General features: G+C 32.4%; 1 protein-coding gene across 4 annotated transcripts in view; it reads right to left on the reverse strand.

The window, feature by feature from the left end:
- Positions 1-21,103, reverse strand: part of LOC119067360 (GATA-binding factor C) — a 69,810-nt gene that overhangs the window by 47,467 nt on the left and 1,240 nt on the right. For 2 of the 4 annotated variants that reach the window (XM_037170271.1, XM_037170274.1), the window contains exon 2: positions 13,761-14,493. In XM_037170271.1, the coding sequence (XP_037026166.1) occupies positions 13,761-13,944 (184 nt within the window). In that variant the 5' untranslated portion in view covers positions 13,945-14,493. Of the gene's footprint in view, positions 1-10,649; positions 10,885-13,760; positions 14,494-14,616; positions 14,766-21,103 lie in introns of those variants that run through there. The other 2 variants (XM_037170272.1, XM_037170273.1) reach the window with 2 other exon arrangements.

The raw sequence follows: 21,103 nt of genomic DNA on the forward strand, positions 1-21,103 counted from the left end.
TTTGAGCCACCTTTATTGCATAGATAGACAAACATTGCTATATAAAGGTACGACGACGACGACGATTCTCTCTATTTCATACACATATGCCAACAATGAAAATTGTGACTGACAGCAGCTGTGTCCGCCATTTTCAAAAAAAAACCAACCCGATACTATCGCTAAACTTTATATAGATTCCTCTTCTATGCCATATGTTTTACATAAAGTCATACCTATGGGTACATGTCCTATACATCTTATTATACCATGCCAAAGTGCATAACCATAAAAAGTAGTATGAGCTTAAGTTGAGAGACATTACATATAGAGATTTTGGTTCTTTTTTTTCCTCTCCTTTTTGTCCATATTATATTTTTCCTTTCCTACAACAACTGTGGAAACATATAAAGATATAGCATACCAATTATATTGTTAGAGTGCGAAAATTGAATATATAGAAGAAGGAAAAAAAAAACTAATTTATACATAACGAAGCCATGTCGTACCAAATATGCAACTCGGTGTGAATATGATTTACTGATTGAAAGAATATTGTTTTTGATACGTTTATGGTTTGGGTTTGCGAGCACAGTTTTATTTTACATTTTGAGATTTTTATCAAAATTGTAATATAAATAAAAGTTGTGTGCGAGTGAATTTCCAAATGAATCAAGATTTTCAGCTCAAATCCAATTGGAAACATTTTATTTTTCTACCCGCTAAACCAGAGCCAGTCCATCAATATATGGTTATTTGATAATTTAATTATAGTTTTGCGTTCGCTTTTTTTCCCTCTCTATCTTTTTGCAGCCACAAGTATAATTGCAAGGAGTATATATCGATAGGTATCGCAACAATTTTGAGATATACCAGAAGGAGACAATTTTTTTTTCTCTTCTCACTCTTAACTATAAATTAAATACAAAATGTAAATAGAATTTCTGGTATGGGATACAGGAATGTGGTATAAGATTTAAATTACGAATAAAGTTGACGTAAATTCGCTCATAATTTAAATCGATTAAAAATCTTATTCGAAAAGCAAAGGGAAAAAAATTTATTCACTGCGTCAGATCGTTAAGTAGAGATATAAATTTGATGTCAGTAATTAAGTCAATATAGTGACTGAAACAAAAACAAAAAACCCAACCACAATATGCAGTTCTGAACTGTTGATCTTATTAGCAGACATTTCCGTACAAAAATTGTGTATACAGCAGACACGATCGTGCAAATGAAAATTTCGAACGAGCTTTTTTTGTGTGTTAAAACAGAAACTCTGAGCTAAGTTTGAACGATTTCTATGGCTACTTTACATTTATGTGTCCACCGTCGGTTGGAAATATTTGTTGGAATTTAGAAGTTCAAGTGTACAACATCTTCTACTCGTCTTTAATAATCGGTGAAAGTATCGATCTATTACTTCTGTTGTTCGAATTATTATCCAGTGTGTGAGACAGACTCTTGTTCAAACATCCAATTCGCTATGAAAGAAAACACAGAGTTCATCCGATATTTTCGACTTCCTTTTCGACAACAATGTCTACGATTATTCCTAACAAAAGCTCGTAACACTATAGCTGCACATTATTATTTACATGCAAAGCCACGTGAAAAAGCGTTACAACAAAAATTGGTATTACCCTTAAAGCGTTTCAGCCACATTGCAAAGACTTTATATATATTAAAAATGTTGAAAATTAGGAGTGGTAAAGTAGCAATTTTAACAGCATTAAGACAGAACAACATTCTCGTTCCGTTACAGCAAGTAAAAGTTGAATCGACACATTTTGATTTATGGTTTTCAAGATAAGTTTGCTTGTGGCTCCTTTTTTTCGAGCAAATAATTTTCCGATTTTATTGGACTGTTGGATTTACCATCAATATTTTTTAGATGTTTTGAAATTTTCGCTCTAAACGGTTAAATATTTACACTGAAGTCGCATATGATTTCTTAGTCGTTACGTGTTGTGTTCATCGAAAAGATTAATTACGAACAGTGGTATGGATTAACGGATAAAAGAAACTTTAGTTTGACTTTTGGATGGGTTTTAATTGATGCGCTGTGATGCAATTACAATTTGTATAGAATCCGGTCTGTGCAATGTTGAAACAAAAACGTTTTCTCAACTCAGTGACGAAAACTTTATTGAGAATAGTTATTTGTTCACCGAGGGAAGAAAATGGGTAATTCCAACCAGAGCAAAGCAATCTGTTTTGTTCCAGAGATGAAGGATACAACGTTTTCCATATGTGCAAAGTGTGAAACGAAAACATCCATTTGTTATAAAAATTTTCGAAACAAAAACAAAGATGACAGATGAGAGGCGAAATCTCTATTCAATCATCCGAAATGTCACCAGACGAAGCGACAACAAAACTCCATTTTCTAATGGTCTTTTGAAAGACAAGTGATGCAAATCGGTGACAAAACCTTTTTTATGGGCTAGATGTTAGAGGGCCACAAGTGACCTAAGGAAACAGTTATCAACTGTTAGTATGAATCTATTCACATTCGAGCTAATATAATCTACTAAAATCCTAAGTACAACCGGGATGAGAATGCAGCGCTCCACGTAAATTCATCTAAAACAAGGAATTTATGTGAAGAAGATGTTCATTATCTTCAGAGTTTATATTATACTTTGACATAGATATGGTGGAGAGACTCATCGTCACTTAATCGAAGCACAAAATTTGGATCGTAAATTTAAGAGGAAAAAATTAAATCTGAAACTAAAATTGTTTTTCAAAAACTTTTTACTAAAAATGTTAAGCAACGGTCAAACTTCCTGTCTAATTTAAACAGTTGCTTACGTAAAATTATTTATACACAGAGAGAAGTTCTTCTTTTCCGGTAAAAAGTTATTTATGCGAAAGTTAGATTTAATGAGACAACTTCCAGTGCATTAATTTTGAAAATATTAAAAGTTTTTTTCTTTATTATTATTATTTATCATTTAAGCGAACAAGTTTTTTTTTAAGTTCATTCGTTGTTGTTGCTGGAATCAAAAATTATTTAAAATAATTATTTTCATTTTCCATTTATAGCATAAAATTGGATGGAGATAATTTATTCATAAAAGTACGAAGCAACATTTCATTCATTATTTTTAGTAGAAATTTTAATTTCTGAAAAATATTACACATTTCTAATGAATTATTTATTTTTGTGTTTTCATTTTGGCAACAGCAAAATTCAATTCCCCCCAGTTAGGAAAACCATTTAAACAAAACAAAACAACAGAAAAAAAAAATTCTGTTGAAACAAACGAAAAATGTTTCTTTCTATAAACGTAGAGTTGAGGTGTATTATAAATTCAAATATTCCTTTCATACAACCGTTTTTACATACGAAAAACTGATGTGATATAATTTTTACAAAGCAGATTGTTTGATATATAATTTTTGGTTTGAATTTTCGTTTATTGTTTTCAGAAAGCCGTTTCTTTTACGCTGTTTTGCCTCATAGTTTTGTTTAAAACATTTTGTTGTTAAATTGTCATTCTTTATACATTTTTCTACCCAAAAAAAAAATCCGAGCCAGAAACGAAAATTCTCTTTTTATTTTCTTCCTTTTGCCCACATATCGCATCACATCTCACACACATCGTATCATTATATATGTGGAACACACATTTTTCTAATACAAATATTGCATTTTATGTTACATTTATACAGCGTGTAGAAAGATCATCATAAATAAATTCTCTGGTCGATTTTTCGATTATTTGTTGATGCATTGCACGGACGCGTTAGGAAGTCTGCAAAATAGTGTCGAAGAAGCCGCCACATTTCGATGACATAGGACCTCCTGGAATTCAATCGGTTGAGTGTTTCGTTGTTGTTGTTGGTTTTTTGGTGGTTTTCTGGAGGCTTTGTTTCTAGATAAACAATTGCCTTTTGTGTAGATGGACCGACCAGATATAATGTTTATACGTATCACTGTATCAGTGTCATATATTATCGGTGGTCTCAATATCACTGGCAAAATTATGTGCAATCTTCTTTTGTTGGTTGGATGGTTCGTTGTTTTTTTTTGTGTGTGTCTTCGTTCACATTTGGTTTGTTGATGCCTTTGGTCGATGAAGATCGGCAGGCGCTAAACTTTATACATGTGTTGAAATTCAGTTTTCTTTTTTATCGATTGTTACGATTCCAAATATGGAGGCTATTTTCGGCGTCTACCACTTCGGAATAAAATTGTAAACGTACGAAATATACAATGCTTATTGATGGAACAGTTGTTTTTTCTGGGCTTGGTAGGTATGTCTAAATTTACACGTTGTTAGTGTTTTAGTTGACGCCATAAAATTATTAAGAAGAAATTATGGCATTGTGGAATTTATAAATAAAATGCATAAACGAATGTTATTGTTATACGTGTGCAAGCGGACGTTCATTTTAATTTATTACTATTGGGTTGCATTCACTTTGGATAGGTTTTTTTTTAAGTATTCGTATTGTAGAGAATTCCAGATTTTTGATCACTTCACCATCACGACCACACATTTACTACAAATACAACATCGCTTGCCTTATGTCGTCGTTGGCACTTAATAGGGGTTTTGAAATCTTTTATTCATGTCATGATCTACTCTTTTAGGAACGGGTTGTGATCTGTTATCGACAACAGGTCCGAAAATAAGTTCTGGTCTGGTGTTTGTGTTCTTATGATAGAAAAATTGATGTTAAACTTAATGAAGTACAAGATTTTGCATCAAAGACCAGGGGTAAGCGAATCCCTAGAATAGAATTAGGCCACTACATTAGAGAAATCTCTTGTGATTTAACAATGAAGTCACAATCATTGACGTCATTTTAATACAAAATCAAAGAATCATATCACACCAGATCTAGAATTCAATTATCCCATTATATAAACAAAGGAAACAACCGACTGTTTAAGATGATGTGTACAAGATTAAAAGATTAAACAATACAGCCCGACAGTTTAGTGCACAATATTTATGATCGATAACAACTGTATGATTGTATCGCTTAAACTACACAGTTTTTTAGACACGGATCTTTCTGATCGCGGCTTGTGTTTTCAAGGCACGAACGAATCTTGTGAACATTCGAAGGAGAAGGACGTCTTCACAAAAAAATATTTCCGAAAAAATCGCACACAAACCATCCAGGCCTGAGCCGACAAAAGTCAATGAGACCAAAGTTAAGTTACTTTTGTAACTTTAAAATTTTCCAAGGGAATATACAGTCAGACTCGAATAGAATCAATAAAACAATTTTCCTGCAATAGGTGCAAAGTTGGCTGCATAAGTGAATAGTTGTGCTCATCATTTAATCGACAGGATGGTAAAGAAACACCACTCAACCAATTCACATTTTTGTATTGGTATGGTAAGAATTTCCTCAGCGGAATTTCAAAACCGATAAAACTGAAACGAATTCGTTAAGAAACAATCCATTTAGACCCGATTAAAACTGAATACTAAACGTTAAATTGCATCATTTATGATTTAATTATTCCATTTATACAACTTGATCGCATTGGTATGACGACGAATAAATTGAACAATTCCTTCCCAATATATAATAAATAATTATAACTGTTCACCTTTTATGAATTAAACGTCGAAATGTTAATGTAAAAATATTGTCTCATATTGACGCATCTGTCTCAGAGACGGGCACTTCGGTCAGTAAGGAAGTTTTCTTTCACAACAAAAAATAACAGAACAAAAAAACTTCAAAATGAAACCAGTTCCCTTCGACCGAATGTATTATTAATATGTACCGGAGGAGTGTAGTCTGTAAAATACATTTTTAAGTTATTATAAATGTGAATAAGTAACATATCTTAAGACACCAACAACAACAACAACAAAATAATACATTTTTGATGTCAAAAAAATTAACGTTAATTTTATAATTTGAAGATATAACGAAAGAATTACACATTCACCTGCGCGCGATCGCGTACGCTTGCTAACCAATCCACCTGCCCTATGATAGCACAAAATTTATATTCAATTTTTTTTTCTGTTTTTTTTTCTTTGCTGTGTGTATATGTATGTCTGTACTTCTTCTTCCAGTTCTGTCAGGCAAAAAGGTATAAACCCAAAAACACAAAACTCCTCCGGATATCTTTCATTGTTTTAAATTTATATATTTAATCCAACCTGTGTTTTAATAATTCTTATTTTACCAAGAGTCTCAAATAAAGAAAAAATTTGCATATAGAGTTTTAATTGCGGTCGACTAAAATGTGAAGAATACGAAAAAAAAAATTTATATTGAGCCAAGTAAAGTGAATTTTCGCAGGAAATGAGTTGCAGTAATTCAATGTTTTGTTTAATTATTTACAGTTTCACTGTACAACAATTAATTTTTCTTCTTCACTGTTTTTTTTCCTCTTTACTAATAACGTCTTACATGGTATTATTGTACGTAACACTTACCAAGTATACTTAAAAAAAATCTCTGATCGTCATATAAGACTTAATACAATTTTGGTTTCAGATTTATTTTTTTTTCTGTTCACTTCTCTCCCGATTTATTTTAATAAATATTTTGGCCATCGAGATTTGATCGTGTAACGATTTATCGATTTATCGCCGGTTGAAAAATGTAAGAAATTTTCTGCATTGACCGCCATCAGAGACATCATGCTATGTTGAAAAATTTGTCAAATTTATTCTTATATTGTTACTATGGATATGTTTTATTGTATTTTGAATAAAATGTGACTGTGGCCTGTGTGTTGTGTTCAAAAATGAATGAATAAAAATATGATAATTCATTTGTCAATGTATTCATTGTGCATTTTGTGTATGGAAAATGGCAAGAAATTGTTTGTAAATATGCGCCACTGGATATTTATTTAAATGAAACGTTTTCCGTAACCAGACTCTTTCTTCGTCTTTTTTTATCTGTTTGTTTGTTGCTTCTTGCGTCTTTTGCTTCTTTTGTTTTCTTTTTGTTGTTGTTGTTGTTTTCTTTCTCTCTCCTTTACAAGAAAAATTGATTCATTGCACTAAATAGACATGACTTTATGTTTGTCATTTAACACAGAAATGGAACTTCATTTATTTTGAAGACACAACAAGATTACAAACTCACTAATATGATTTGACCGTGTAGTCTTTATGTCGCTGATATTATTTTATTTCTGAATGTTCATTTAACTGTGACAGAAAGATCAAGGTGAATAACATTGGCTCAGAGATAAATTAGCAAAATTACGAAATTTACTCAGCCCGATGACCATCCTTCTTGATTGAATGGATTCTGAGTAAAATTTCGTTTGCGGCGAAATTTGTTTTTCGAAATACGAAATGTTAACCTTTCAGAAAGGGCAAACGTATCAACTGAAAAATCTAGTACTTCAATAATTCAACAAAATTCAAAATTACAAAATCTTTTACTTCGCCAATGTAGTCGTATATAAAAGAAGACGGCTTAAACCGCTTAACATATTGCTCATTTTTATCATTATTTATCGTCGATGACAGATGCCATTTCTAAAAGGAATAGAAACAACATTAGGCTATCAGAAAAAAGGTAAACTCACAGTCATTAAGGTCTGCACTAAACCAGTTACTGGATAAATGACAAATCAAAGGCTAAAACCACATAAATTACTTGTGTTCGGGTAGCACAAACACATATGGCAACGTTAGGTACGTTTTCTTTTTAAATTACAATGACCGTTTTTGTGAGAGAGGTAAAACCATAACAGAGCTGTGATTGGATTAAAAGGTAAACTGAAAATAATGGGTCCAACTGAATGCGAATCACTTTTTTCTAATTTAGAAAAGGCAAGACGTATGAGTAATGTAGAACCCTTGTAAATGTAGAGGAGTCACACAAGCACCCTTCATCTATTGAAAATCCTGACTGTGTGTATTACACCGTGTGTGACTATCAGGCACATACGAAATTGCAACTCAAGGCTGTAAAGCATACGAGGTATTAACTAATAGCGAGGTACAGCTTGCGGACGGAAAGTGAATTACTGCATCACAAGTTATGTCGTCAATTCTTATCGTCAATTTTCTTCATATCAAGGTGCTACTCATTTTTCCATCTGTTGAGGAATTTTTCACTTCACTTCAAAATTACACAAAACTGGTTTCATCTCTTCAAATTACATTATTTAGGTATTTACCCTTAGATCACAAGTGAAACTTGTTCAAGGCAGTAGTGGATGCTCTTCTCGTGGGATACTAGTGTTACCTCTACATGCACATTACGGCATTACGCATCGCATACGGTAAGTAGAATTTTTACCGTAAAATAACAAATAAATACGCCTCCAATAGTACTACGTTGGCTGTGGAAAATTTTAAATGGGATAAATGGTTTCTACGTGAACCATCATCAAATTATGAAGTGAATCATGTTCGTAAAACAGACCAATTTCAAACCATACATACATACATAGTCCTCGACATAGTCTAACAAAATTGGAAGTTATTGTTTCTTCTTCGCCTTCTACAAAAGGCATTAATCTTGAAATATTTGTGCTCGAACAATAACAAAAAAAAAACTATTTTGTGAACAAAAATGTTTATACGAAAACTTGCCTGAAAACGAAACTAAAAACTGACTAAGCTTCAGAGCACTTGCAGCTGCATCAAAGTGCATATTAATTTCATATAATTCGATTCAAGACAATACACAAAGTTATCATGCTTTTTGAACGAACAACAACAGCAAAAATTGAATAAAACAAAATATGTAAAAGAGTGCGGATACATTCTATAAAATAATAAATATTGAAAACAACAATTTTAATAGCTCGTTGTTTTATAAAATATATTTTATTAATAAAAGAAAAGTAGGGCAACGTAAAACAGAAGAATTATCGTACATTATGTTTGTTTTTATTAATATTGCAATAATTTGCATAAGCACACGAAACCGAAATCAGTGAAGGCGTTTCGTTTCATGAATGAAAATATTACAAATTTTTTTTTGCTTTTTGCTTTTCTGTTTGGCTGTGCTGTTGTGTTCGTTCGTATGATTGTTAATTAAATGCATTGCATCATCGTTGGAACAACATCATAATAATAAAATGTTATAAAAGGAAAATGTGTTATATAAAAAAGAAAAATTGTTCTCGATTAGTGAGGCTATCACTTTCAATTACGTTTGCGTTTTAGGTTTCTCATCTTGATTTATGTGAAACAATTACATTGTGGATGTGTGTGCATGTGTTTTTACGCATTCCGTACACTAAAAATAACACAATCTGTGCGCCAATTTTTTTTTAAATATATATTAAGGCATTGCGTCGAAAATGCAAGTGATTCGTTTAGATGGAATCACTGGTGTGCTGTTACTTTAACAGAACCCATTTAACCTATTTGTGCAAACAACAAATTAACCGAACAGAATTAAAATCCATCTGCTCAATGATAAGATAACACCACCAAAAAAAATTGAATAGAAAATTGATTTCGTGGAAAAGTTTAGTTTTGGCAAAAAATGAATTTTTTAAGCTCATTCGAACGGAATCAAACGTAAATGCCTTAAACATATTAGAAACGTTACAATCAAACTAATTAATTCATTAATTACCAATGAATAGTATCGGCACTTAGAACTAGGTTAACCACACACTCTGCTCTACATTGTAAATTAAAACGTAAGTAATTTACGACACACCACAGCGCAGCAAATAATATCACATTTATCGATATTTTGAACAGTAAGATTGTGTCAGAAATAACGGATTTTTCGATATATAAAATTATTTGATAGAAACGATTGGTTGCAGAGAAATTCTCGGAAAATTTTTCTTTGATATGATTGCATAAGTTGGTTCGAGACAATATTTTTTTTAGGTAAATGTGAAATCTAATACTTCAATTGTTAAATTCTGGATTAAAACTGTGGAATTCTGTCAGAAAGGAACAAACGTTTCCGAAGTGGTGTTTGTTGGGTGTACTGCACCAGATTCTATTTTGAAGGAAATCTTCAGACTATGACTGACCACTAACATACCATATTGTCTGCGCTCAATTTTTGCTTAATTTCTTTCAAATTTCATATGGAGATTGAACTCGTGCGAATAATGACATCGTACATGACCAGGCATGAGAGCCGACTGAAAAAGCCGGCGTGAAACAATGCGGCCTGAAGTAATCTTTTTTTACAAAATATTTGTAGAGAAATATTTGCAAAAGATAATAAAACTTAAGAAAATTCAATTTTATACTGGGTAATTGTAGTGTCAAGAGTAAATGTCACAAGCACTGGTCTTGATAGAAGAATCAAACCTCTACGTCAAAGGTTCATTAAAACATAAACAAAACGTACAATCTCAACTCTAAAACTGCAGTAGTCATCATGTTATTAAGTAAAATAACAAAAAAGGTAACCTAACTAAGATCTAACTAAAGCCGCACTTTATTCTGATTACATTGTTACGACTCTAATGTTCTTACAGTTATCATGAACAAACTTGACCGTTTCTACAGTGAGTGAGTCTAAATTTGCTTTCGTTTTGTTAATCTAAGCGATTAATATTTCGTTTCTAGAAAGATTTGTTTCAATAAGAAGATGAAAGTGAACGACCTAAAACAAAACAAAAATTGAAGCGATCGAACATAGGGAAAATGTTTCTTCATCAACGTCACATTGTCACAAATAGCATTGATTTAATGCCGTCGATGTTTTCATTAAATGATACTTACAGTTCACTTTTGAACAGTAAAAACATTACAGCTTAAAATGCACAATCACTTAAATCTTGATAAATTAAATATTTTCTATGCAGACCACGGAACAAATTTTCATTTTTCACTTTGACTGAGACTTTTGACTGAGAAAACAAAAAATTAAACCACTCAATTGAACATATTGAATATTGAAACTGACCGTGTGATCGCAATCCAAAGAGTACATCAACACCGATGTCACACTCTCTTCAAAGTGTAAAACACCAGTACAACTACAGATCGAAACCGGGAAGCCAATCGTCTATTAGTTTAAATAAGTTTAAGGGTTGAGTAAACTTCAATACTAAAAAATATTGACCTTGTTAACAAAGTTTGTTTTCGGCTGGTTTTAAGCGGCTGTCATGCCTGTTACATGACTATCAACTAAGTGTATTCCATTCTCGAAAACAAAATCCATCATTCATCCCATAGATGCGTAATGTATATTGCGAAGACGTGCTACAAGCGCAACGAAATTATGTATGCAAAGAGATTATGTTTTCGACAATTTCACGTTTTGACCCCGTAATAAAGACAGAGAGATATTGGCTAGTTCAGTGCGATTTTCGTCTGTCGTTGCAGAATGTTTATTTTTTGTTTGGAGAAATTTGTTCGTCGACTTTTTATTGTTCTGCCTCGACAATCTGTTTCGTCGTTTTTGTATTTATATAAACAAAAACGAAGTGTTTTTTTTTTTCGCTCCAACGTTTAATTGCAAACCCAATAAGAATGAAAACATTTTTTTTTTTTTTGAAAACTACAAAAAAAGACGAAATAATAAAGCGCGCGCACACACTCATCATGTAACGAGACATGAGTAAGTTAACCCAAATTCATAGAATTTTAGAGCAATTTAAATGTAAATGTTCGTATGCATTCTGAATCGGCAAGTTGAGCAAGCGGTCTCACTTTATCAATTATAAACTCGGTATTAAAGTATATTTTTCCACTGTCTGGCGGCCAATTTAAAAACACACAAAAAAAACACAACACCAACATTTGATATGATATGAGTTTCTGCGTTTAAACAAGAATTATGCCGTACACATTTTTCCTGTCTTTCAGAAAATCTTTTTAATGTGGCGTCGTCTTACATTTTGAACTGATATTTTAATTATGAAAATTGGGAATAAATGTTCGTTGATTACAATGCTTGCAGCACTGTAAAGTGCATCTTGCAGAGTCTCGGATTATATTTAATTAAATTACGACTTTTACAAACTGGTTATTGTTCCATTCAATTGATTATTGTGGAAAAGTCGCGGCCGCGTACGTTATGAATCGAGAATTAAATTTTTTCCCATTTATTTCGTCGCAGTTAGATCGATTAACTCAATATTCTATAGTCGCCTCAAAGTATCCGAGTTTTTTTTTCTTCCTCTAAATAATAAATAATTCTGGCAATATAACTGACTTCGCTACCGAATATGTATCAAACTATTTAATACCGAACAAAAGCATTTCGTTTGCATTCTCACCCCTTTACAAAATCAAAAAAAAAGTGGAACATAGAAGCCGTCCCGTTTATATCTATTTGAATAGTATCAAAAGACTATTATCGATTAAATGCATAAATCTTAGGGACAAAGTTATTTCAACAATGGGTTGTTGAGTGATGAAAAGGCACTATTGTACAATGTACCTACCTTTTTTCTAGCGATGAAAGAAAACTTATGAACGGAATGGGATAAAATTTAGAAGAAATTGAAGGAAACAGAATTTTCTTCTCGTCAAGTTAATTTCAAATGCATTGTATTGAAGCCTAGGGAATCATAGACCACACGTCGCTTAATTGAAATGCTTGGTAGTAGAAATATTTGTTCGAGGAACAGTGACAAATGATTCTCATTATAGGTGGAGTCTTGTTCGTAAATTACTGAATAAGAATTTAGTGTGCGCCACTTATGACGTGAGACGAAATCCTATTCTATTACAGTACACAGTCCAGTGTAACAGTATTTTACGCATTCATTACTCCATCAATATGAATCCAGTTATCATCTGAAAAGTGACGGCCACATTAAAAAAAACCGGCTTAATAGAACATATCAAATGACAACACTCTATGTCAAAGCTTGAGTCATTGTCTACTGAAAGAGAGAATAATTTGCCTGAGCCGTCCTATCAGTCTCAATTGTTAGGAAATATTTTCGATCGTAATATACTAAGAGAAGAGAATATTTCGACCGGCAGAAATGAAGCAGAAAATTTAAAATTTTTAGTGCAGCGCAACTCAAGGTTAATCATTTTAAAGACGTTTCACAAAAAGAAACCCATTTCTACCGCTTCTAATATTCCACATTTTACGTGACAGATTTCTAAAACCGAATGCTATATAATGCTGCGGCCGGCACTTGAATTACATGCGTGCTTTCATAATTTTAATCTCATTAAATTTATAAATTCTTGAGCGCATGAGATTCTCTTCTTATTAAATTTCCACTTATCTTTCAAAACTTCAACAGTTTTAGGGGATGAGAGTCAAGTGGTTACTTATATGTATGTCCGACCGCAAAATCATTACATCGGATTTACGATTTCAAAAACATTCCTTCCGTAGGTAACATGTTTAGTTTACTGTGCAGGTCGGTATGTTTTCGGTTATGTTATGAGTGTACTGATTCATTCCATCCTGTACAGTTAACTGGCATCGCTTTTCGATGAGTGTACTTTGTGTTATAAAATTGTGAATGTTTCCAATAATCAGTATCCGATGCATCGTTCGTCATACATGTGCAGGAATATCATCACAAAATGTAACTTGAAATTGAGTATCGTTAAGGTGGCACGGAGAGAGGAAAATAATGTTGGCCGATTGCCGTCATTACAAGTTTCTTTCGCTTTGACTTTCAATGGAATTTTTATTAATTTTTTTTTTTCGAATTAAATAGAATCGATTTCGCTGTTGCTATTTTTATAGTCATGTACGATCTGCGAACGCAGTTGTATAAAATGGATATAGGAGATAATTCAACAACTTAATTTCCTTTAGGTGATTGGGATTACCATAAGCAGATAGTCATACAATATTCTGTGATTTCATAAAAAGAAGAACAAGAAAACAACGAACGAACAATTGATTCTTACCATGAGGTGCATATCCTGTTGAATAATATCTTCTATGACCAGCATTTTCTAAAGCATAAAAAGCACCCATATCCGATGCATCAACACCGCCACTCTGATGACTACTGCCTCCCGTATTGGGTGATGCACCCAATCGTGGATTATCATACCATCGTGCCGATTCCGCGGTCGATGTCATATCCATATTTTAGATTAATTTGGCGTTTGGTTGAATAAAAAACTGTTTCATTCGGCTATACTTGATTGAGTATAAAAGTACCACGGACACACACGCACAATATATTTAACCGCACTAACTAAAATCACATTTATTTATTCACCGAAAAGAAAACAAACCCGGACAACGAAAAACAAAAGCGACATTGATTCAACACCGGTGTTGCATTCAAGTTAATATATGATTTTGTGTTTCACCTATAAAATTCGTCTTAAATATTCGGACACGAAACGAGAGTTCAATTATTTTTTTCCTCTAATTTTTGAAACAAAAACTCAATAAGAAAACACTTGAGAGTTTTCCACTTTACTTAGAAATTCATTGAGCATGCAGTGTTAACAAGAATTCATTGTATATATAGTTGCACTGTGTTCTAAAATTATTTAAAAAAATCTGATGCACTTTACGGTTTTAAGGTTAAGCAGTTTTAATCCCTTTTTTTACATTTTTGGGTATGTAGTGTTTATGGGTATATGGCTAAGATAATAGGCGGCGCCACGATGAAAACTGGATAATCTGAAAATATAAACAAATACTTGAAATAACTTGGAGAGTATAACATTCGACTTAAAAATAGTAAAATATATTACATTGCGGTATGATGAGGTCTTACAGAGAAGATTTAGACATTACTACAACAATATATGTATGTGACATACCAAATAAAATGCCTTCACTGCACACGAATTAATTTTTTCTTCTTCTTTAAATTTTTTTTTTATTTATTTGTCGATTCAATTTTTTTTTTTTTTTCAAAATGCTATTGATTCAATCAGCAACACCAAACTGATGATCTATAATCAATCAACAGGCCTATATAATTGAGTTGATTATTTTAGGCGACTTCTAACATATTCGGTATCTGATATCAAGAAAAAAACCTATTATTCCAGCTGATAAGGATAAGGAACGAAACTCTTTTTTTACTTATCAGCTGGTATATACATCATTAATATGTTATTCGGTTTAAAGAAGAAAAAATTTAAAGAAAAAATATATTTTTGACTTTTTAATAATAATATGTAATCTATAATAGGTGCGTCGTTACAATGTGCCTGTATGTGCTTGGGCCCGATAAAAAAAAAAGTAAATTGAAATTTTTAATTGTATCATGTTTTTCACGGCTTAAGTCGGTAAGTTATTGAGTGGGTATTTACAATTTAATTAATTAAAGTTTAAACCAAAATACGTGTTATTATAGGTCTTTATTGAACATATACGGAATGTGTCAATTTTCTGTGGACAGAAACAAATTAATGTTATTATGCCATAGCTTTTCGGATAATATGAATTGATTTTTTTTTTTCATTTTTGTTTCATTGATCGGACTGTTTTTCTTTCTAACAATTCGATATATCATTTGATGACTCAATTATGTACTGTACGCGTTGAGTGTAATTCATTGTCACAAATTCGGAATTTATGATCCGAAACACATGACAGCGCATATCTTTAAAGCTCCGCATTCCGTTCGTGCTCTTGTTGTTGATTATCTGATTAGATTGTGATCGATGTTGTGATACAGATCTTTGACAAATACACAGATACATCAGATAGAGAAAAAAACTGTTTGGTAAAACTTATCGCTTTACAAACAATTGACTTCCATTTGAAAAAACAATTAGATCGGAAAGTTTATTACGTCCGAAGCAACTATATACTGACTTCCCTCATTTTATACGGTAGGTCACAAAATGGGATTCCGAGAAATTTGAATAGAAACTCCAGGAATTGACGATGCATGCCGGTATTCAGTTGCTTTTTACAACAGAAATTTAAAAACGCCGGAATGCTTGTAGTCCTTTTTCACTCGATTTTTCCAGATGACGAGGTGCGCTGGGCAGCTGGGCATACAAGCATAATTCGAGATACCGATTAATATTTTGGTTATGCAGCAAAATTGAACATTTGCGTCGGGAAATCTTATGAGGGGGAAAATTTGATTTCCGAGAAAAATTGGACTTGCGAGAAGTTCAGGAAAGAAGGTTGGTCACTTGTTTCAAATATTTTTTTAGAAAGATTATTTACGCTTAACATCGTAAGATAGACTCGACACAATGAGCCAATGAAAATATCTACAAAAAATCTATTCAAATAACATGACCGTATACGGCCATCGTTGCATTGAACATAAATATGCGGACGGAAATGTAAAATATTGTAGTAACAGTAAACGGAAATCTAAAAAAAAATTGTCGGAGGAGCGAAATCAATGTCAACACAATCGCACTTTAAGATACTGAATTTTTAGAAACGATTAGGCAACTGTTATCAACAACAAAATTTCCAAATTAGTAATGAGGGCACGTGAGCGATTTTTCTTCTTCAATATATCAGAAATGTTAAGACTGATGAAGTACAAGATTTTTTAGTCGAATTTTGAAAAAAATTAAGTTCACTAACAGAAGTAACGGATTTCACTTTATCAGAAGTCCATCTATGATTGCGTATTACTCCAACAATAAAATTCTAATTTCCATCTAAACTCCATGTAGAATTGAAGCGTTACACTTTTTGTTCTACATGCGTTTGGTGTATTTACACAAATAAGATATGTATCCAACAGTGAATAACTATAGCAGAAAATGATGGTACACTTTACTACACATTCACTTAAAATCAATCAGAACGATGGACTTTAACAAGAAACTAAATAATTTATTTGAAGAAAAAAAAATGTGAAAAAAGAATGAAAAGAAAATGTTTTACCTTACCATCTGTACCCGTACGATAATGTGGCTAATGTAGTTAACTCAATGAAATTATGGGCGTTGGAAAAATCAAAATTATTAACAAGATTAATTGTTATCATCATGATAAGTATCACCGGGTTCTACATAACCAACCAAGGTAAATGTGTTTCTTGTTCACTTCTTTCCTTTTATTTTATTTTTTTTTTGTTTGTTGGTACGTACAGACTTTGAAGAACAATGTATAAGCCCCAGTGTGTATTTTATATATGAATTTAATATGCTGAGAGTAACATTCAGAATCACACTTCCAAAACAAAACAACAATATGAGAAACGAGAAATCAGAATTATGCATTTGAACAAAAATATATATATTTTCTTCGTGTTATAATGGGCGTTTACTTTTCGTAACATCGATTGTTTTTACAACAGTTAAAAAACATTTTCTACAAACGTAGCACAAAATTTATTGCATACCTCGTGGAAGCGTTCAGGGCATAAATACCAAGATATCGATCCATAATATTCATTTACCATTTTATGAAAAATTTAAATCACACCTTGCTGTGTGTTTTTTTTTTGTGTTGTTCTTCCTTTACTTGTGTGAATTGAAAGATATTTTTTTTAAATATTGACTCCCATTGCGTCTTTATATTTTGATTTATTGACCGAAAAATAATTATATTTACGCTTTGGATAGAGGTTTAGAAATAGGTGAGATTTTATTAAGAAGAAGAAGAAACGTTGGAAAAAAAAGACCTTACATTATAGCCATATTATATTGGTACCTCCTGCAATATATTGGTTTTGGCGTTTCTGGTTTCAGTTTTTAAATGTTAAAAGATACAATGGGCTGTGTGTGTTGGATATAAATTTGGTTGAATTTAGATTAATAGTTGTTAAGTTGTTTATGTTTTTTCTCTTGTTATTTAGACATCTTTGGTGAAAAAGTCAAATTGAATATTGGTATTTAACTTTTAGTTACGGTAATCTACAATTTAAAATAATTTATCACACACAGTTGAAAAAAAAGGTTCATTTTCTTGTTAATATTTGGATGTTTAGTTTGTAACACTTTGACTGATCGCAGAGGTGCTTGGTTCGTAATAAATGGTTTTTCGAATTCAATTAATTTTCATCTGTGTAATTAAAAAAGACAGTAAGATTGGTCCATTACACAGTTGTAAGACAACCACACGTACATATATATATATATATATATATATATATATATATGGAGTGTAGGTCCGATATTTGAAAGATGAAATCACGTTGAAAAAAGAAAACTGAACTGCCGCAGAAACTCTCCGATAAATCGACGTGTTTTCACTTTGCGTCATTCACATTCAAATATACACATTGCGTTTGTAAGAGATAGCGCAAAAATCAACTGATTGAAATATCGAAAATCGTAGATTGAAAATTAACACTCGTTAAACGAGTGTCAGCTCAAATAAAAAAAAATCATTTTCGAAAATAATTTTTTTGATTGCTTTTAGCCATACATCTTATCGACAAGCTGATAGCTCATACTGACTGTACTTTAAAAATAAATAAATTTAAACGCAAATACTACTTATGATCCCCTGCGTATGCGTGTCATGGTTTATATTATCGAAATTTTAGGCGATGGGAAATGATATTAATTCGTGAGGCTGGAAAGGCGTTGAAGTGATTCGGTGGGTACCAGGTAAATTTTACAGGACCTAGGTGTAGCTTCGTAATAAATAGAACCTTTAATCGATCGACACGATTGGTCGCGATTAACTTCTTCGTTGCGTTAACAGACCAATGATGAGCAATGAATACAATTGCAAATTTAAAAATGTTCCTAGTTGTAACGGAATTGTTAAGCCGAAAACACACGAGCAGTTTTGTGTTGCTGATATTGACAACTATGCAGCGTTTTCCTTTGGAATTCAATTTGTATCGGGGATCGTGGAAAACATAGCAAAATTGCTCGTATGTTTTCGGCTTACCGTCTAGAATCATTTAACGACAACTGTCCTTAAAATTTTTCCTTTTTTATGGAATGATAAATTTGAACCGATTCCGCTATCGCTAACGGCTCGTACTATTTGTCGTACTAACTTATTGCTGCATAAAGTAGCCCAATATAATGAAGTGACGACGCTGATTATTGCAGTTTTACCTCAGGTTTTGTGAATATGGATTTTAAAACATTTTTTACATCTTGAACTCGGCGAAAAATGTAAGTCTCTAAAGTTTGGATAAGTGCAGTGTCGGATCTTTAAGGAAATTGATTTTCCGTTACTTAAATTAGAGTGAGTTGTGGACATGCAATGAACGTTCGATTCGGAGTTTCTAATGAATTTTAACTATCGAGAATCTTTGCTGAAGAAATCAGAGGAAAATGAATTGCCGGGAGATTGCTTTTTTACCGGTAAATTTTGACTGAGCTATTTGCCGGGAACGAATCATTTTTTGCATTCCCATTTAAACAACACATTGGATTTTTTAACCTCTTGATAGAACATGAAGGTAGATTTAAATAGACAAACTATTGAACTGTACGGCGACTGCGTATTTAAAAATGTACTAAACATTACGGCAAGAGCAGATTTATGTAGTCGTTAAATCTGCTACTTCTATTATTGAAAGAATAGCCTAGCGTTTGATAAAAAGAATCTTGTACTTCATTCGTTTTGACATTATGTTTTGCTATATAAGCTTATGAGCTTTTGGTAGACTGCTTGCTTATTTTTGTCAGTATTTTCGTTAACAGATGACAAAACGATTATTTCTAACAAAAATGGCTTCTGCAGCCCGGAGTACTGAGCTGTCCTTAACATATTTTATCCTTTCTACTTATTTAAATTTTGTTTCGCTTCTTTTCTTGAGGAAAATGTCATGCGGGTAGTGGATACAAAAAAAAGTTGAGAGCGACTCTCAATGAACATCAAACAATTGATTTCGATTAAAGTCAATTGAAATAATGTTTGTGTGGAACAGCATCAATTGTTTTGCTTCGTTTTATATTAATTTGAATCTGATTATTCCAACGGAAAACCCTTCGCTACGTTTCGATATGTTTGCGGTAAGCCCAAATTCAGTACAAGCTCTGCAAATAGACTCTATCTTACATGAAATTCATTTGCTACTGTTACTCGTTCAGATCGTTCAGAGCAGAGATGTTATTTTATCGTGAGAATAATGTGGCGAAATGGGGGAAGTTTCTATAAAAGTTTGCTGAGGTTCCAGCATTTTCAACAGGATACATGTAATGGTAAATTCATCGAAACTTCCTTCCATGTTGATATGGTGTGACAAAGAAAACCCTATTGACTTGGATGTCAAAAATGTGAAGTACCCAAACAAAATCAGAAACTTAACCGATTTGTTTACTTTAAAAATCAATTCCTAGGAAATGCAATGTAATTTTACGACCGCCCTTTGAAATCAGTGTAACTAAATCGAAGGATTAGGGAGCAGATGTTTTCTTAAGCCCATTAACTAATGTAAAATATGAAAGCAATTAACGAGTTGCGAAAGCTTAATGATGCATTGTATGAAAGATAACCTGAGCAGGTAAAAGAAGCCAAAAATTATCCTATTCATTAGAATTAGAAAACTGAAACAAAACTTAACATGGTATAGTCACTCCCGTAAATTGTTTGTGGTTGCTTCGAATTTTACATGAGGATGTACCATCAACACAGTGATGTGTACAGAAGTGAATTTCTACCGAGTACCTAGATTATTGCAATAGTGTTAGCCAAAACTAGAGAACTATATTCAGTGGAAAACAATGTTGAATCGAGACGGTTACAATTTTGATGCGATCAGTTCATCTTGATTATTTGTGCTACTAACATCTAATGATATCCTTTGTGGTTTTGAAATAATAGCGCCGCTTACTCATATCGGACGCATGCGCATATCGTGTGGAATATTGAAGTATTGTTTCATTGCCGGGATATGTTTACACAACTAACAATAATTTATGGTTGAAAGGCGTAAAAAATGGTGATGCAGTCGTGAACCCGTGTCTTCAATTTAAGAGACATGAAATTGAGTTTATACTAGTGGAAAAAATCACATTGAATTTACCGTCGCCGGTGTCCTTTTTTATAAACCACTTTAAACTACGGTTCAAAGCCCAATCTTTGCAATTTCAAATGGATTTTTCCGTTTGATGTTTCTAAATTGGTACTTCCAATGAATGGTAAGTTTGCGTAAGTTTGTCGTTAAATCATTAGTCATTTGACAAAACTAATTGTAATGAAACATTTGATAGGCCAGACTATAGGTTTAAACCTGATAATCTACTACTTCACCGACTTCAACAAGTTAAAATAAATAATTACAACAATATTCTGTTGCCGGTATCGACATGACGCAACATGATACTAAACATTGAATAACAGAAAAAAAAATGAAAAACACACCGTGGAATTTTCAACCGTCGGATCG

Source organism: Bradysia coprophila, assembly GCF_014529535.1.
Source record: "Bradysia coprophila strain Holo2 chromosome X unlocalized genomic scaffold, BU_Bcop_v1 contig_12, whole genome shotgun sequence".
Taxonomy (NCBI): Eukaryota; Metazoa; Arthropoda; class Insecta; order Diptera; family Sciaridae; genus Bradysia; species Bradysia coprophila.